The sequence below is a fragment of the Papaver somniferum genome, chromosome 9 (assembly GCF_003573695.1).
Source record: "Papaver somniferum cultivar HN1 chromosome 9, ASM357369v1, whole genome shotgun sequence".
Taxonomy (NCBI): Eukaryota; Viridiplantae; Streptophyta; class Magnoliopsida; order Ranunculales; family Papaveraceae; genus Papaver; species Papaver somniferum.
The window spans coordinates 22,778,389-22,797,863 of NC_039366.1; the positions used below are offsets into that span (position 1 = coordinate 22,778,389).

Sequence of the window (19,475 nt, forward strand, 5' to 3'; positions counted from 1 at the left end):
GCAAATTGTGTGGGTATATGCGTCATTGCCACAGTAGGCTTTATTTTCTTCTTGTATATATGCCAGTTCGCGACGGTTCGGCATAGAAATGCATCACGGCATAAAAAATACGTAGTACAGCACTTACGAGTGGAATGCATGCATGTAATGCGAGTAGAGCACCTGGAATTCTGACCAACCAGGCAACCAAGCACAGTAACAGGTAGATCCGCTCAATATCTTGAAGTTCAGGGTTAAAACCCACCAAGCATAAATAACAGTGTTAAATCTGACACGTAAAACAGTAAAAAAGACATCCTCAGACAATTTGACCTTTCATGGCGTTTTCTTTATTGTGGCATCGATCGACTGATTTTCGCTTCACAAAGGGTTGCCCTCACGTAAACTAACATGTCACGTAGCACAAGAAGGGCGGCTAACGTAAAACAAATGCTCTGATGTAAACATATTCCATACGTTATAAGCCTTAGATTTTCTTACAATCAACGGTTGGGATCTACACACATCTGCTTCCCAGAGGAGTTTTCTTACAAAAAGCACTTCTGGGGTGGGTTTTGCTAATTTTTCAATCAACTCCTTGGAAAAAGCTCTGAGAAATTAGTTTCATTTTTACAGTAAAAAATTCAGATTCGATTTTGAGATTCTTAAGAGGAAGATGCATCTATGGCCATCAATAAAGATCAGAGAATCATTCACAGTAGATAACCTATGGAAAATTAGAAAAGTGAATAGTGATAAAAAGAATAAAGAATCTACACTCAAGAAGAAATTACTAGACAATGAAGTAAATGGGCAAGAACAAGAAGATGGAGGAGTATCTTCTTCAGATAACAAGAACAAGTTCAGTGGATTCTTAACATATCTCAGGGATTTAATTTGTAGCTGCTTTTGTGCTTAGTGATTTCAAGGTACAAACTCTCCTTTGTTTCTCTCTTTCTTCATTTTTAGGGTTTCTCTGCAATTTTTAGAATATTTCAGTATACTGCTAATTAGTGATTAATTGGAGAAAACTCATGTTAGGTAGTATTGAATTGATTAATTGGAAGTGAAATTTTCTTAGGAAAACTTGAAAAACTATCGTTTCAGTATAATTTTGTTTATTGATTTCACCATGTTTGTAGTGCTGAACTTGCTGATTAGCCTAAGCAGATTATTTGGTGTAGATTCTTCTGTGGAATTCCTGTGTTTTCCCTTTGTTGTTAAAACCAGTATCCCGAATATTTGAAATATAAAATGAATCTTAGGTTGACTTTGATTTTCTTTTGGATGCTTATTATGAAATTCTTAAATTTAGAGTACTATGGCGGCACGTTTGTGACTATCTGGGAGAACTAGTCTCTTCCTTGAAATATTGGATTTCATTTGACTTCTGGGAGGAGAATGTATATTTGGGAAGTGAGTTTGTTTCTTTGTAGGATCAAAATAGAGGAAGGAGCCCCTCACATGTTTATTCCCACACTATCTCACACGTTAAGCGTCTTTTTTCGAACAAAAACTAAACAATAACAGATTCGAAACTAATATTTGGGGATAGCTTCCTCTTATGAAGCTTTACGTTTCTATCAAAAATCGATTTTTAACGGCTCATATTCAAAGTCATAGATGGTGGTGTTATACGTTTAGGAATACACTCATTTTCGGTAGGTATGTAAAGCTTTGTAAGAGGAACATATCTCCAAAATATTATTAGCTTTAACCGATGCCGTTTGGCTCGTGTTCACAAAAAAGACGCCTAAAAAATGTGAGATAGAGTGAGAACAAAAGTGTGAAGGGATCCTCCCTCATCAAAATATGTGTCTAGGATTATTCTTCTTGAGCCAATCGGAGTCATAATATGATTCTACGATTGGGACTTAGGAGGAACGGGGATTCTTATGCTTAAGTCACAACATTTTGTAGTACAAAGCTCTTTCATAGTCTGGAAAATATTTTGTTTTCTATGTATGCATATTGCTTAGACCATGTTTTTTCATCTGGTAACTCTGGTACATCTAGTAAAGGTGTATAGTTATTTTCTCAAGTGTCATCTAGAGAATTCTTGATATTTAGAGCACAATTAGAATCGTCTAGTCTTAACAATCAAAGTTGATTGGTTTTAAGAACTATTGCTCTACAATTTTCTTGTTAGTTGATTGGTGTTTTGGTGAGTGATGAAGATGAGTAAGTTCCATACACTCCCCTGCATCAGGAAGCTGGTGGATAAGTTTTGTGATGCAGAGGAGTAAGTTCCAAGTAGCCTAATCTCTTGCTTACTCCGAGGTTGTCATAATACCTTGTAATCTATATACATTTTGATTGCTAGCCCTCTCTCCTTACAAGGCTTCTTCAGAACAGACTCATTTCTAGACTATCTAGACATACAGGATCTTGTGTAAGAAAGCATGATGAACCTGAAACCATGGCTACTCCGTCACAATATTTAATGGGCATGTAGAAATGTGACGAGATACTGAGATGGGAAACTGAAATAACAGTTCCAGGAATAGATTCACCAGAACAGGGGCTGTGTTATTTATGATCAAAGTTGTTACAAGGAGGTATATGAGAGTGTAATTAGACTTTGGTAAGCACTTTAAAGACTTCTAAAGCTTGCTTTGATAACTCACTTCTGCGTCCAGTGCTACCTTTCATGAAAAAATAAAAGATTATCCGACTTACTAGACCTTAGTAGCCAGAAACATTCAGGGGCACCACAGATATTAAAGTCAATAGACTTTAGTGTACCGCTAATTAGTGATTCATTAAAAACCCCATGTTAGGGAGTATCGAATTGAATAATTGGAAGTGAAATATTTAGGAAATCATGTAAGAACTATCATTTCAGTAGAATTTTGTTTGTTGATTGATTTCACCATGTTTGGTAGCACTGAACTGTTGATTTGCCTTGGCAGATTATTTTCTAGTGTAGATTCGTCTATGGAATTTTGGGTCGACTTTGATTTTCTCTGTATGCTTATTAGGCAATTTAATTTACAGTAATCCAGGAGAACCAGTATCTTCCTTAGAATATTGGATTTGATTTTTCAGGAAGGAGAATGTTTATTTGGAAGCCAATCGGAGTTATGATGTGCTTTTATGACTGGGACTTTGCAGGAACATGGTTCTTATGCTTAACTTGATAACACTTTGTATTGGAATGCCCTTCCCTAGTTTGAAAATGTTTTGTTTTCTATGGATGCTTATTTGCTGCTTAGTCCTTGTTTTTTATCTGGTAACTCTGGTTCATCTAGTAAGGACGTATAGTTGTTTCCTTAAGTTTCATCCAGAGAATATTAGTTCTTTAGAGCAAAATTAAAATCATCCAGTCGTAACAGTCAAATTTTATTGGTTTTATCTAAAGCTTTAGAACTATAGCTCTACAATCTTCTTGATAGTTGGTTAGTGTTTTTTGATAAGTGATGTCATACTACACTCCCTTGCATAAGAAAGCTGGTATATAACTTTTGTGATGTGTAGTAAGTTCCCAGTAGCCTGCGGCTGTTATATGTCTTGTAATCAATATAAAAATTGATGAATATCACTTTTCCTTACAAATCTCATTTGGAGCAAACTCTTTTCAAGAAGTTGCATTGTCGTCCAGTAATCCTTTTTGTTCATCATTGATATGGCCACCAACCTTAATTATACTGAATATGTAGTTCCCATCTTTGGTAGTGAGCATTTTGATTTCTGGGCTCTAATTATGAAGAATCTCAAGACAACAGGATTTTGTGTAAGAAAATATGATGAACCTGAAACCATGCTTACTCTGGTACATTATGAAATGTGCCAGCAGAAGTGTGATGAGACTAAGATGGATACACTGGATAAAACAATTTGTAAGAATTGATTCATGAGAAGAGGGGCAGTTGTATGATAGAATTTGTTACAAGGAGTTATGGGAGAATGCAAAATAGACTTTAGTGAACACTTAAAGACTTCTAGATCTTGCTTTCATAAAACTGTCTCCTTGCAGGAAACCAAAGATTAAATGACATATTACCCCTTAATAAGTGGCACCACTGCCACCGTAGTTATACCCTATCACGATCTTACCACCACCTTTACTGTTGTAGCTGCAGCTTGCTTTGTTTCTTTACTCCATCTTTCTTGAAGCTTAAATATCTGTTGTCCGATGTCTTGATTAATTCAGTTTGAATCTCCATTATTAGGGTTCATAAATGGGATACTTGATTATACTGTTACTGTTTTTTACTGTATCAATAACATGTCTCATTTTTACGGTTCTTCTCTTATCAAGATTTTTCTCTATTTCTTTCAGGGAAAAGCAAAGGATTACTGATGAATGGAGTAATCCATAAAGGAACAGCAAGCAGGACTTGCTGTTGTAGCTAATAATTATAAATACAGGATTTATTTCAATACTGTGTGACTAGGAATAATTATAAGAATGTAGCTTTTATAATGCCCTTTTGGGTTTTTCTTTTTAAAAAAGAAAAGAAAAAAAAGAATGTAGATTTGAAAGAATAGAATGGTTATGTACAGTTTTAATTACTACAGTAACTAGTTTCAAGTTTCAACTAATCTTTTCTGCAGATGAAGGGTTCTATTGTGGTCTGGTCTCTGGTTCAAAATTTATCACAGGAAACACCAATTTACACAACAAATGACAACTCTCTAGCTGGTTGTCATGGACATGACACTAACCTCATCAGAGCAACGAAACTGGGAGTCGCAAACGGAAAAAGCTTGAATGTGATGAAATTGAATATGTTAATTTCAGAGACATGAACTGACATGCTTTTCGTGCCACTGTCATTGTTGCTGGACGTGCCCACAACTACCTAGGGATGTTGCGTACCTCATGGACATATCCATGCCAAATGAATATCCAACCAACCAGCCAACTCTCCAACCACCTTCTTTGATTACATCCCTGTAACCTGGCAAACACATGTAACTAGGCAGATAAAAGTATACCCTCATGAAATTTTGTTGACCTACTTCTGTACAAGCCGCATTAATATTGACAAACACCGGGACCACCACCACATCCATATAGTATCAACCAAATCTCTCTCTCTCTCTCTCTCTCTCACACCAACCTAGAAAGAAAGAAAGAAAAATCAAAAAATGGTGCAGCATCATCCAATTGGAGAAGCAAATGAGCAAAGTCCATTCGGATCTCTATCTCCCACAGAATTTTATGCAAAACATTCAGTAGCTCATTCATCATCCTTCATCACAAACTCGAGAGGCTTAAAACTCTTCACTCAATCATGGACACCACTTCCACCAACCAAGATCATCGGAATTGTTGCCATGGTTCATGGATTTACAGGTGAATCCAGTTGGTTTGTCCAGCTCACAGCTATTCACTTTGCAAAATCTGGGTTTATCACTTGTGCTATTGATCACCAAGGTCATGGATTCTCTGATGGTCTTCAATGCCACATACCTGATATTAACCCAGTTGTTGATGATTGTATCAATTACTTTGATTCCTTTAGGGCACAACATTCTCCGTCACTTCCTTCGTTTATTTTCGCTGAATCGCTCGGCGGAGCCATCGCGCTGTTGATTCATCTTCGCCGTGGTAAACCATGGGATGGGATTGTTCTCAATGGTGCCATGTGTGGAATTAGCCCCAAATTTAAACCACCATGGCCGTTGGAGCATTTCTTGTCTGTTGTAGCTTGGGCTGTTCCTACTTGGCAGGTAGTTCCGACTCGTGGATCGATACCGCAAGTCTCGTTCAAGGAGGAGTGGAAGAGGAAACTGGCGGTTGCGAGTCCTCGGCGTAGTCAGGCGAGGCCAAGAGCAGCCACAGCACTGGAGTTGCTAAGGGTTTGTAGAGAGGTGCAGCAAAGGTTTGGTGAAATTGAAGTACCACTGCTGATTATTCATGGTGGGGATGATGTTGTGTGTGATCCTGCTTGTGCAGAGGAATTGTATAAAAAAGCTGCTAGTAAGGATAAGACTATTAGGATTTTTCCTGATTTGTGGCACCAGTTAGTAGGGGAATCACAGGAGGATGTGGATTTGGTTTTCAACGGTGTTATCGAGTGGCTCCGTGAACGAGCTGAGCGAGTTGCTGCCGCTGGTGGTGATTAGAGACTATCTTCCGAATAATTGCACTGTAAGATGAACCTTTGGTATAATGGTAGTGAAGATAAAATGTGTAACAGTTTTAGTGTTTAGGAAGAAGAAATATAGATGCTTAATGCCTATTATCTCTTTTTCTCTGACTATGATCTGATTCCTTATATTTGAATCTAGTTAGAATGTTATAATGATCCCTTTGGATATAATAGTCATAGCATTCTGTTAAGAATCCCATTGACACTGCAAATGGAAGCTGTTTACATTTGTTTTTTTGAGACTGTGTGAATTGTTTAAGCTCAAGTGCTCAGCTCTCTCCCTTTGCACCCATTTTAATCCTCTGATCAAAATGGGTTTCTAGTTGGCCTCAACAGACTTGGTTTGTAAGAAAGATGAAGACTCCCCTAATCACCTGATATATGGTTGTAGCCCTATTGAATGTCAAACTTGGCTTCTCCCTTAATCTCAAGGGCCAAGGCATGAATTTGTTGCTGCATATACCCCCATATAAGATATTTCTCAATTCGTAAGCTCAAGTGAAAGTCCTGCAGCGGTAAGCATATGACCAAGTTCCATGTTAAAGCTCTCTAGATGATTTATGCCAAATTGGCAGAGAGAATGGGCACAAATTCTTAGCAAAATAAAGAAGAATGTATTTATGAATTCAATTAACAGAAACAGAAAACAAGCTTATAGTTTTTATTAAAAAGAAAAGTTCAGACCATTGCAGACCTCACAGATGGACACACAAACACTAATCAGAGATCACCACAAACAGGACTACATCAACCTACTTTTCATTGTTCACATTCCACACTAAAACCCAACACAAGAATTGAGCACAGCAGAGACACATTCTACTGGAAAATGTAATTCAATTAACCAGAAATCTGAATGGACTTGACTTCAGGCTTCTTCTCTTCGACTTTGGGAACACTCACAGTAAGCACTCCATTCTCCATGGACGCCTTAACTTCATCAACTTTTGCATTCTCAGGCAATCTGAATCTCCTTAAAAACTTACCGCTGCTGCGTTCAACTCTATGCCATTTATCATTCTTCTCTTCTTTTTCTCTATTTCTTTCACCACTTATCTGAAGAACTCTTCCTTCTTCAACTTCGACTATCACTTCTTCCTTCTTAATTCCAGGAAGATCTGCTCTAAATATATGAGCTTCTGGGGTTTCTTTCCAGTCGATTCTAGTGTTTGCCAATTGTGAAGTTTCTTTTGAAATTTCAGAACCAGCCGGAAAGGAAAATCCAGAATTTCCTAAAAATGGGTCCCAAATATCTAGTGAGAATGGGTCGAAAACATTTGTCCTTTGGTTGCCTAAGAAACTTGGAATCATCGACATTGTTGAGATTTTTGGGGTTCTGAGGTTTAATTTGAAAAACTGTTTTCTGAGATTTCGTAAGTTTTGAGGTTTAATTTGGAAACTGTTTTTGAGAATTTGCGAATGAGGTTATAGAATTGTTTACACTGCGAATGAGATCTGATTTGATTGGGTATGTCGATCGAATTCATCTCGTATTTATACGAAGATTAAGAAAGATTAAAAGACAATTCTCGACGGTTGTAGAAATTGGAGAACAATGTTTCTTCTAGAGATGTCTATTTTTCACTTTCGGATGCCAAACATTTTGTACTAGAATTGTCTAGGAACTTCGGTTGACCTTTTGACCAAATGGACCCATACGGTTCAAATAATTGCCAAATGAAAAAGAAGGCTATTATTGGGGCGTCACACTCCAATAGAGGGGTTTCACTTGGATATTCTTAATGTCCAAAAAAAGTGATTATGGGATATCCTAACACAAATACAAAATATCTAGATTACCCTTTAACTAAAATAAAAACTTAAAAACCTAATCTTTTCAATTCTAATTCAACAACAACCGATTCAAGCAACTGAAGAATCATAATTTCAAACTCCTCAATAACAACCCATGGTGTATGTTAGGTAATAATAGAACAAACCCATCTTTGTTTACTCGTTTTTGTGCTTAAAATAGGTTAGATTGAATGAAATTGAAGTAAATTAGGGTTCCAGTACGTTTCTGCTAGTGTTACGTCAAGGTTCGGTATTGCTTTTCTAGCCGTAACTTTAGTTTATGAAGAACTTACGGCCATGTTTGGACTAATTCCAACCGTAAATTTTGATTTGCATGTAATTTTACGTCCAGGTTTGGATTCATTCCAACCGTAGAAGTTGATTTTACGGCCTGTTTATTGACTAATTTTTCCAACTGTATCGAGTTACGTCCAGATTTATCCAAACCTAACTGTAAGTACAGATTACGGTTGGGAACGAAGCTTCAACCCAACCGTAACATGAGCAGTAAGTGGAAAAATCTAAATTTTTTTCTTCTCTCTAGTTTTTCTTCCCACAAAAACTTTGTCCCAGAATTCATCAAGGATATAACAAAATTCATTAATTTAATTATTATCTAATTAAATTAAATTAAAATTAACTAAATAAGGGTTTGTTTGGTAATTACAAAATTATTTGAGATAAGGGATTTTTGAAATTACTTATGGGTGACCTGTTTTTGTCTTATTAGGTGACGCCCCTCTAATGAAAAAATATGTCCATCCAGGTGGATGCCACCCCACCCTACCCTAGGTCTGTGGTAACTTTAGTCCGGTTGGTTAGAGCAACTCCAATAAGATGGGTAAATAAGTAAATTTATCCATTTTGCATCCACAGTGGGATTGGCGAACCATATGGGCCGAACGAATTAACCTGTGACGATCGGCTCACATTGAGCCGAGGTTTGCTTCTAGATGAAACGGCAGTCGTCCCATACAGAGCCGTTCGGTGCACACTAAGCCGACAACAACCATCCAACGACTATCAATTCCCTCCCTATAAATTGAATTGCTCCAATATCACACATTCTCCACCTTTTACACCTACAAATTCTTCGTAATTTCGTTTCAAATCTTTATCATCCAATCTTTAAATCTCAGAAAATGGTTATCAGTGTTTATAGTCCTAGGTTTTCCATGGAAGAAGATTTAGAAATTTGCACAACTTATGTTTTTCAAACAAAAGATACCAAGGCTACCACATCTGGATGCTCTCTATCAATGGCCAAAACTTCCCTTGTTGGTTCTTTAGTTTAGAGACTGCTTTATCGGGAAACTACAAAGAATATAAAATTTTGGTTATTACAATTAACAATCCATAGTAAATTTAAAATAACATACATTAAATTTGATTTATTACCTTTGCGGAAAATACCCTAGCAACCCATGATGACTGGTAACCAAACAAGACGGATCTATCTTTTGGCTCACCCCAAGGTCTCCTATTTTTCCTAGGAGGTAGAAACTGCATAGCATCAATAATTTGTCTTGCCGAGTCTTTGGATGGATACTTCTTTTTCTCCTTCTTCCCACCCTCCATCCCGTATTTACCCTTATCAATAGCAGCACCAACATAACTTGTTTCGGCCAAGTTTTCTTATACAATATCTAAATTTGGTTGTTCAACAACCACATTTTCACTTCCTCCACCTTCACTTCCTCCACAAGTGGTAACTCCACCTTCATTTCCTCTATCAGTGGCAGCTTCATCTTCATTTCCTCTATCAGTGGCAACTCTACCTTCATTTCCTGCACCTTTCATTCCTCCACCTTCACTTCCTCCACCTATGACAACTCCACTTGCATTCCTTGCATTTGCACCCAATTGTTTTGTGTGACGAGGTTGCAGGGTCCGAACATTACAAGATGTTACTTCTTGTGTTCTTTTCTTCCTCCTTTCATTTCCTCTGTTCAAAAGAATCTCAAAAATCTCCTAGTAGAAAGAAAGTAGAAACTTTACAAGGGAAAATGGTAAACCTACATAAATCAGGTATTTACTTCAGCCCAAAAATACATCCCAAAGATGGTAAAATCATTGCAAAAATCCTTAAAGGTCCGCTGATGACCAAAAAGGACAGATACCTCAGAACACCTCTCTTTTATGATAAAAATAGAAAAGAGAATTTCGAACCGCTTCTTCAAAAATATTATAATACTTTACAAGGTTGGAAAAGCAAAGCTATTGTCTCAGGCGGGCATGACTGTTCTAATTCAATCAATTTTGCAAGCTTACCCGACATATCAGACACAAATGATAGCTTTACCAAAAGAGACATTAGATAAATTAGACAAAATTCAAAGAGATTTTTGGTGGGAAAAAGATAAGTCAAAAGGAAAATGTGGTTATATAAAGGCGTGGTCAGACATATGTAAACCAAAATCTCAAGGGGGACTGGGAATAAAAAATCCCCATAATTTCAATATAACTCTTCTAAAAAAGTTAGCAAGCAGAGTAATAACATAAAAGATCAACTGTGGGTGAAACTTCTTGAAGCAAAATATTACCATGGTTCAAACCCTTTCGAACCTACGAGAAACTATGAGCTCTCTTGGATTTGGACAAACATTCAAAAAGGTCTCAATATTATAAGGGTAAACTTTGTCTGGCAAGTGAAAATGGAGCTAATACGAAGATTTGGGAAAACAACTGGATACTTAATACAGACAGAATAAACAAACCAAGCGACAGAGTTAACCCATTACCGCAAAAATTTTAAGAGCTATTATAAACTGAAGGATCTTGGGACAATGGGAAACTAGGTGAACTCTTTTTTACCAGAAATAAAGGAAAAAATATTGGGGTTGTTTGATAACCATTATTTTAATAGATTATCATCTTATAATCCATTATGCAGATTATAATGGATTCTATATGCGTTTGGTAACCATTATAATAATTGCTTATTTTAATCATAATTGGAAAAAACCCATTATTTCCATAAACAGGAAAAAGTTGTTTTGAAAATTTATTATAATCAATTATTTTTTCTAAGGAACTCAAATTGAATTTTTTCTTCGTATTTTCTCTAAACTATCAAGAGAGAGACAAAAAAAACAACATAGGACTAAAAAAATATCCTAGATCATTGTTCTTTCCTCTCCTTTTTAAGATCATCATTCTAAGATAATCAATTATCTGAAAAAAAGTGTTTGGAAAAATTTACTTTTAAAATGATATCAAAATCATTTATCAATTTATGATTGTCTATAATCATAAATAGATAATCATAAATTTTACCAAACAAGGCCATTAGCTATAACTCCGAATAAGGAGAAAAGAGACAAAATCAGATGGAAACATCACAGTTCTGGGAAGTTCACGGCAAAAAACATCTATAACTACCTCATCAGTCAAAATTCAGATAATGAGTTCTCGTGGAATAAATTATGAAAGCTTCAAGCAATCCCGTGAATTAGACTATTTATTTGGAAACTAATTCAAAAAGCACTTCCAACCAATAGCAGATTACCAGCTCATAACTATGAAATCTCAGATGAGTGCCCCTTATGTAACAACCAAACGACAGAAACAGAAGATCATCTATTCAGAAAGTGCCACTTTGCTAGATCAATTTGGTTTGGTTGCTCCAAGGACGCCGTTAATTCGCAAACTAATGCAGACTCCATCAACAAGTGGGTAGAAAGTTGGCTAACGGATCCAAGATTTTCGCAATATTGGGTGCAGATTGCAACAATCCTATGGTTTATTTGGAAATATAGATGTGAAGTGGTGTTTAGAAAACATCTCCAGATCCAACTTCTCTGATTCAACAAATCAAGAAGTTCATCAAATCCTCTCCGGAAAATACCCAGAAAAAAACATGGAGATTCAACAAAAGAGTTCGCCTAATCATTATTGGAACAACTTAAATGCGGATTGGATAATAAACCTATCCATGGGATATGCTTTCATCCTGTATTCGATCGACCAAAAAGTTTTTATGCATCTTTCCGTAGGTTCAGATTGGGCTTCTTCGGCTTTCCACGCAGAAGCAAAAACTCTTCTAAAAGCTCTAACTTGGCTAAAAGACAACCTTCTATCTAGTGTTTTTATTGTCACAAATTGTAAAGTGCTAGCGGATTCCATCAACAGAAAAGGATCAGATATCTCTTGGACAACAAAGAATACTATAGAAGAAATTTTATCTTATTTAGGAAAATTACCACAAGCTAAGATAAGATTCATAAACAGAGCTCACAATGCAGCCGCAGAGTCAGTAACTAGAGTAACAAGAATTAGAAGACTATAACACATGTCAAAGCACTTGCAACAACAAGTGCAAAAAGAAAACATTATTTCTAATGTTTTTGATAAAAATAAAACTGTAGACCTTCTATATTATTATATTGCTTAATTAATATATTAACATTGCTATCAAAAGAAGGAAAGAAATTAGAAACCCATTTTATCTAATACTTATCTCAATTATCGGAGGAGCTTCTAAATTATCATTGGATCCCCTTTCAGGGTAAAACTAACATTGTCTATGTGTCATCATAAAATTGTTGGATTTAATTAGGAAGAAAACGCTAGAGCGTACAAAGAGAAAGAAAAAATATCCATGTACCCATATGGAAATGGGGATATACATGATACCAACATGTACAGTGATCTGCAATCTGCATGATAGTCGAACACCTGGAGCGACACTTGTTACATGCTACTAGTATGAGTGTCAATCTTTCAACAATTAAGGATACGAGTTGGATGAGTGAGCAGCCACATCACCAAGGCAACGTAGTCCACCTAATCATGTTATATGTTTTCTTCAAAATAAAAACGAAAAAATAAAAACAGTGCGTGTAGACGGTAGAACAAGTTTGGTTGATCAACCACACTTTTAAGTTATTCCTTGTCTTCTTCTCTCCGCATCTCCGAGGACCAAGAATGTTTTGTTCTATTTGTTGCAAAAATGAAGTTCACGTCTGTAAGACTAAATCTGGTATGGAATTGCGAAATGGAGTTTCAGTATGTCACGCTTGCTATGGGGAAGTCAATCACATAAAGAACTTGATAACCAAAGACAAAAAGGAAAAATCCATATCCTATCCAGCAGACATTGATTGGGTAAGCATCAGTTCTTCTAGGCTACATTGATTGGGTAATCCATATTCTCTCTCGCACTTGTTATTAGCCAGGGTCAGAGTCCAGATGCATGCATGATATTGACAACAGACATTTTTAACATGTTACGATCTTGGTGTTTTCTCAGGGGAAAAAGTGACGGACGAGAGAGAAGGATGGCGACTTAGTTGACGCATTTAGGGAGGGAATTTACTCAGACATTCAGGTAAAACCGGGCAGGGGTCCTCCTATACGGACCCATAAATATTTGTTGGTGAGGAACTTGAAACGTTTTCATCATTTTTAAATTGAAACGATGGACGCATGATGTACTTCTATTTCTGTGTGTAAACATTGTAGGCGACAAGATGTGAAATATTGAAGACCATGTTAGCATTGGATTTATGCAAATCTGCACCAGACGACTCTTCTCTCCCGGAATTTAATCATGAAGAGCTTGAGACCTTCTTGGAGTTTCTTTACAGGGGAGAGTTCTTACAGTGCACGAGCACAAACAAGTAGTAAGTAGCTTCCAGCCAAAAGTACACGAGCACAAACAAAGGTTTATAATCAATTAACTATGACGCAGTTGCCTTTTTGGGGAGGACAAAGAGCGATGGGGATGAGTTTGGAAAAGACAATTAGTGGTCATGATGCTTTAATCCATCAGGAGTCGGTTTACACCATTCGTTTCTGGAGATATTCACTGATCCACCATCCATTGTCTCTTCAATCCAGAACCTTAATAAAGCAGACCACTTGCGGTTTAAAAGGTGAAACAGCAGTTTTTCGCAAATGCATCGTCAATGACACTAATTACCCTTACTAAAACCAAACTACAACAGTTGTTGGGATAACTTAGTAACTTGACAACATCATAATCCAAAAACTATGATTTCAATGCATATGGACCCCTAAACGGTTCTTTAACTTACTCATCTATAACCAACCCAGTATATATATTCACCATTTTTTTTCCACGATTTTGTATAAACTGTTTCTAATCTCTGCTTCTCTATCTTCTCTTCCCCAAATAATATCTGCATTTTTTGTGTTCATTGCTTACCTTCTGTTTTGCATTCATTTGCATTTTGGTACAATGTTACTTCATTTGTAACATGTGAAGAGACTCATGCACCGCCGCTAGGATTAGCTTTATTCATTTACGTTTTGCAACAGTTTGTTAGTTCTAATTTCTTTTGCTTTCTGCAGACGTCACAATGGAATTTGTACGTTAAAGTTTGAAGATGCAAAATGCGGGTTTAGAACTGCATTGAATACAACCAGTACGAAGATCAAGGTTTCATAGTCTAAACTTTTAGGTATTAGTACAATTCAATATATCGCTTTTCGTAGTTGTTGTTACGATGAATTTTTCATATTAGTAAAATTCAATGTTTCTTTTTTTTTTGGGTCCAATCTGTTGGTTTCCCATAATTGCTTCTGGATTTCGAATCTTAGGGATTTTCTGTATTTTGTTCTTTTTTTCTCCTCTCTTAACCATTTTGCTTTTTGTGTTTGAATATGCGGACATGGATTTAGTTGCTGTAAGTTATATGTATAACTACATCTACCAATGCAGTGGATACAGTGGCTTTTCTTTTAACCATCAATCACTTTGTTCTCTTATGTTGCTACTGTCTGTGATAGGTTGAATAAGTTATTAATACTATATTTTGCAAATTCTTTGGTTATTTTTTTTTCTCATTTAATTTCCCTTGAAGCCGTTAATCGTCATTTTCCCTTAAGTTTCCGATGTCCAGTGTGGCGAATGTGAAACTACAGATAAAATAGCATTAAACAGCGTCTGAAAGTTCTCCTGGTGCAATCATTTACAGCTTCTTTATAATCTTTGATTTATATCACTCTCTAGGTGCAGATTATGCATGCATGCCAATCAACTCTCAGAGTTAATTTAACACAAATCCTGGCTTGGGATTGATAAGTGGTGTACTCGTGTTGGGTGAGGATGGATATTTCCAGAATGTCTCTTCATGTAACAGTTGATTTGGGAGCTCGGGGGTCTACTAATGTTTTGGTGATATATTTTGTTGGTGTTTTTTGGGCACGGAATTGACCGTCCGATAGTTAAAGACCAAAAACCGAGAAAAAAGGGCATGCCAGTCATTCTTATTAGTTGATTAAGTTGTTAAAAGAATTAGCACTGGGTTCCATGCCCGTAGATACGGGAATCCAGGCCCGGGCAAAATGCAGTGATCGGCGGAATATGGATGGTCATGGGGCGGGTAGTGTCAATCCCAATCACTGTCCCGTTCGTAAAAAAAATACCCATCCCCGCCCCTTATCCATATGAATTGGGGCGGGGCAGGTATGGGGAATATCTATATGGGGCGGGTTTCCCATGGATTACCCGTAACACTGAGTTAATACATAAATTTGATTATAATCAAAACTTAAACAGGATTCAAACAAAAATAATAACGGAAGAACGACGCATTCTGGAATCTTAAATTCAGTAATTTATCTTAAAGTGAACAAAAGAATCTGTTAATGACTTATTAGTTTTTCTGTTTTTTCCTGTCTCGTTCTATCTTCGTCCACGTTAACCATTTCATTATCTGTTTCATTTTCTCTATTTTAACTTTTAGAGAATATGTTTGATCACAAAAAAAGAAAAGGAAAGTGATTAATGTACAAGAATGACCGAGAATATGATAAATGAAAGAAAACTCGACTAAGTGGTGGAAGTATAAAAATTATACACATTGTTGCATAAAAGTCTAAACCCCTAACTTGTGAAAGATACGGGTGGGTATGGGCGGGGACTTTGAATCCCATCCCCACCTCATCCCCGTAGCTTAGTTTTCGGGTATTACCCATACCCGATCCCATCTCCATTTTTGCGGGTAAAATCCTACCCGAACGAGGCGGGTACCCACAAGGATAGTTTTGGGTGGGGCAAATGGCCATCCCTAAATATGGGTTGCTCGCATGGAGATGGAGATGCGAGCGTCAATATAGTTAGGAAATGGAAGGAACCATTGTGGACATAGTCGTTTGGGTTTCTTTTTGACTTTCTGTGCGTATATGTCTTCTCATTTTTGGATTTTTCACTTTAAACTTATAATCTATAACCTGGATTTGATTTTAAGCACACGACGAAAAATCACGAATTGTCACTTTATTAGGAACACCTGTACATCATACTCTTAACTCTTTAATACAGTTGTTAAGAAAAAAAGTGTTGATAAGTGTTGGTAATTTTCCATTTTTTGAATCATTGGTAGAAGGGCAGACCGGCAGAGTTGGGGTGTATGTTTCAGCGGCAACAAAAAAAGGCAAAATACTTTTGGTGAACAGAATTAACGGTTACTCGGATTCAAAAGGTGTAAAACATACGTATTCATTACTCCTCTGTTTCTAAAAAATAGGCAAGTTTGTGTGTAAATTTTACAAACAAACTTGCCTATTTTTTAGAAACAGAGGGAGTATTGTATTTTAGGTTCCCATTAAGTCTTTGACAGACATTTATTTCGTTTCTATACGAGAGTAACAATTGTAAAAGAAATGGATATTTCCTTTCTATACTTTGTTTGAATCTTTATTGAATGGGCATGGATTTTTGTTTTTACTGTTGCTTTAACAACCAATACTGGGAATATTATGTGTCATGTTCATTTTCTCATGTCTTCATTTTTGTTGTTGACGGTTAACAGGTATGCAAAGAGTAATTATTGTTGTTGAAAGTTACAAGATATGCAAAGATAATGGTGAATTAAAGTGATCCAGGATTCCAGGGTGGCGCGTTAGAATTTCATACTTAGGCTTTACCCACGTTTTTTCTTACACTACTACCAAACTCATCACTGAAACCTGCGACAATTGCAGAAGCTACATCTTTAAGTTTTTTAATATCCATTTCTGTTGAGTTTCTTTTGTGGTCATAAACATTGAATTTGCATTATTTTTCTACTGTTCTTTGGAGCAGTGACTATTAACTTATAAACATGTACTCCCCTAATTATTTCTATCCTTTTGCATGAAAGCCAGGTTGAATTTATATATTTATTTTTTTGAGTGATACTGTAATCTCTGTTTGATTTTTGTTTTGTTGTTATTCTTTCCTTCTCAGGACTATTAATTAATTTGATCTTCTTTGTGCAGGTGCAACTGGAATTGGCTGAAGAGTAAAGATGGACGATAAAAACATCATATATGGTGTCCGCGGGCAAGTGCAACGAAGTTAAATGTAGATTTAATATCTACAAAAGCCACAATCATAGACTCATAGTTAGTTTTTGTGTGTTACGCCCTGTTTGTAATATATATTAAAACGTTTCGTGTGTGCTTACATTCATTTGATTGCATTCCTAAAGCTTTGGTGGACATCAAGATGTGCTGTTGTTGAAGTTGGGAACATAGGTGAGTACTTGGTTTTACTATGAGATCAATATTTCAATGTTCTTAAAGAGTGACCTTTTACTATCAAACTGGGCATCTAATTTTTTTTTCGTCTCCATCGTTTATCCAAGTCAGCTTATAATAAATGCCAATCTACCTACTTATATTGTAATCTCTGAAAGGGTAGAGAATGTAGTGAAGGTTGCATGCTGGTGGTGGTTGGTTATGAGTTGTGTTGATCAGTAGAAGTGAAAGCTTTGCAGACCAATTTCTGGGAATGGGCGTTTCCTCTTCCTTCACATTGGAAAAGACCTTTACCTGGGATGCCATATACCCAAGCTCAGCAACTTCCTCAGACCAACCATATTGGCCAAAAATAGAATAACTCAAGGATTAGCTAAGCATTCAAGTACGGAACAAATCTAACCTTAAATCCTAAATTGTTATTAAAGATCTCCAAAACTCTAAATTAGTATACATCGCCAAGAACCTTGTGCCAAAGATCGACATTATTTAGAATGTTAAACGATCATCCTAAGGGATTCGGAAACGGAGAAAAGCGGCCAAATCCAAGAGTCCTCCGCGCCGAAGGCGCACAAGAGGTTGAGCCCAGGCCGAAGGCCTGGGTGATACCCTAGTATTTCATTATAACTCAAAAAAAAATTATCGGGGAAAACCCATTGTCAGATAACAAGATGACGATATCTCTAGACGTTCTATCGTTCAAAATTGGTCTCGAGTTTCCATCATCATCTCAATTATCAACTAATATACCTTCGTTAAACCGAATTCGAATTCATTTCTTGCGTTTATAATTTTGTATGGATGGTAAACCATATTGAGTAAGTACGTATATAATTTATATGACAAATGGGTCATTTGTCCAAATATTTTTAAAACATGGTTCTAATGAACGAATAAAAATTAATATGGGTGAAATGGACACCAAAATAATAACAAGAATGAAACTGGATTCATCCTGGCTTAAACTTAAAAATAACTTAAACTTAAAAAGGAGCGAGATAAAACTGGATTCATACCAGATTTAGGCTTAGTTTGGTATTGCTGCGGCTTTTGCAAAAGCACTTCTCTGCTGTGCGTTGCTGTGCTGTGCGTTGAGAAAAAAGCAGTTAGACGTTTGTTTTTTGTGCCGACAATGGAAATTAATCCTAATGAATGGAATCAACAACCAAAATTAACACAAATAACTGAAAAATATCCTAATCCAGTTATGTCAATAATGAAAGTTGATCCCAGTAAATGGAATCAACAACCAAAGTTTGACACAAAAAACAAAAAATGACATATATGAATAAGTGAATTTGGCGTGAGTCGAACACGCATCATCTGACGAGGAGTCAGTTATGCTACCATTGCACCACAAATTCTGAATTTGAAGAACTTCATAGCTATAAAATCACCACCACTACCATCAATCGAACAACAATACACAAACACAAACCAACAAAAAATTAAGCTAACATTTTTTAACAAACATGACTATATTAGTCAAAGGAAATGCTGTCATCAACATGAGTCAGTAGTTGATCCCGTAAATGAAATCAACAACAATAGTTTACTGGATCTCATCACTTACAGCTCTTTTAGACCGTGCATGTACTTTATAGTTCCCTTGGAATCTCACTCTTTGACTTTTTCCCCTCCAGATATAACTCTGTTTAAGAAGAAAGTAGGAGTCAGTTGTTGTTAGATGTCCTCTTAAGGCATGTAGTACACTGAATTAAGACCCAAAAACAATTCAAACATCAACTTATTTATGAGCTAAGAAACATAAACAATTCAAACATCAACTTCTTTATGATCTAAGAAATATTCATAGATCAGTAAAATATAAAAGTTGACTTACCATTTTTAAATTATCTTCACTAAACCGCTATTAGACCAAAATCCACCATCACTATTACACAAAAACGACCATCACCACCAATACTGCAACCACTATCATCACATCTACTACAACATTATCCACCCCCACCACAACAACAACCATCACCACAACCATAACAACCACAAACACCAGTATTGCAACACCCGCCGCTACTGAAGTAACTACCACAACCTCCACTACAAAATCCACCACCACCACCACTGCTTAAAACAAAACATTGGTTCAAA

General features: G+C 36.4%; 2 protein-coding genes and 1 long non-coding RNA gene across 3 annotated transcripts; 2 read left to right on the plus strand and 1 right to left on the minus strand.

The window, feature by feature from the left end:
• The first annotated feature begins 554 nt into the window (after positions 1 to 554).
• On the plus strand, positions 555 to 3,172 carry LOC113309020. The gene is made up of 2 exons (XR_003340275.1): positions 555 to 908; positions 3,028 to 3,172. It is a non-coding gene; the product is annotated as an uncharacterized LOC113309020 (long non-coding RNA).
• A 1,841-nt stretch (positions 3,173 to 5,013) lies between these two features.
• LOC113309018 (caffeoylshikimate esterase-like) lies at positions 5,014 to 6,322 on the plus strand. Its single transcript, XM_026557453.1, has one exon. The coding sequence runs from the start codon at positions 5,074 to 5,076 to the stop codon at positions 6,052 to 6,054; it is 981 nt and encodes a 326-aa protein (XP_026413238.1). The 5' UTR covers positions 5,014 to 5,073; the 3' UTR covers positions 6,055 to 6,322.
• A 388-nt stretch (positions 6,323 to 6,710) lies between these two features.
• On the minus strand, positions 6,711 to 7,615 carry LOC113309019 (17.8 kDa class I heat shock protein-like). Its single transcript, XM_026557454.1, has one exon. The coding sequence runs from the start codon at positions 7,395 to 7,397 to the stop codon at positions 6,921 to 6,923; it is 477 nt and encodes a 158-aa protein (XP_026413239.1). The 5' UTR covers positions 7,398 to 7,615; the 3' UTR covers positions 6,711 to 6,920.
• Positions 7,616 to 19,475: the final 11,860 nt, after the last annotated feature.

Coding starts and splice junctions, on each gene's coding strand:
- LOC113309018 (XM_026557453.1), top strand. CDS start 5,074: ATGGTGCAGCATCATCCAATTGGAGAAGCAAATGAGCAAAGTCCATTC.
- LOC113309019 (XM_026557454.1), bottom strand. CDS start 7,397: ATGTCGATGATTCCAAGTTTCTTAGGCAACCAAAGGACAAATGTTTTC.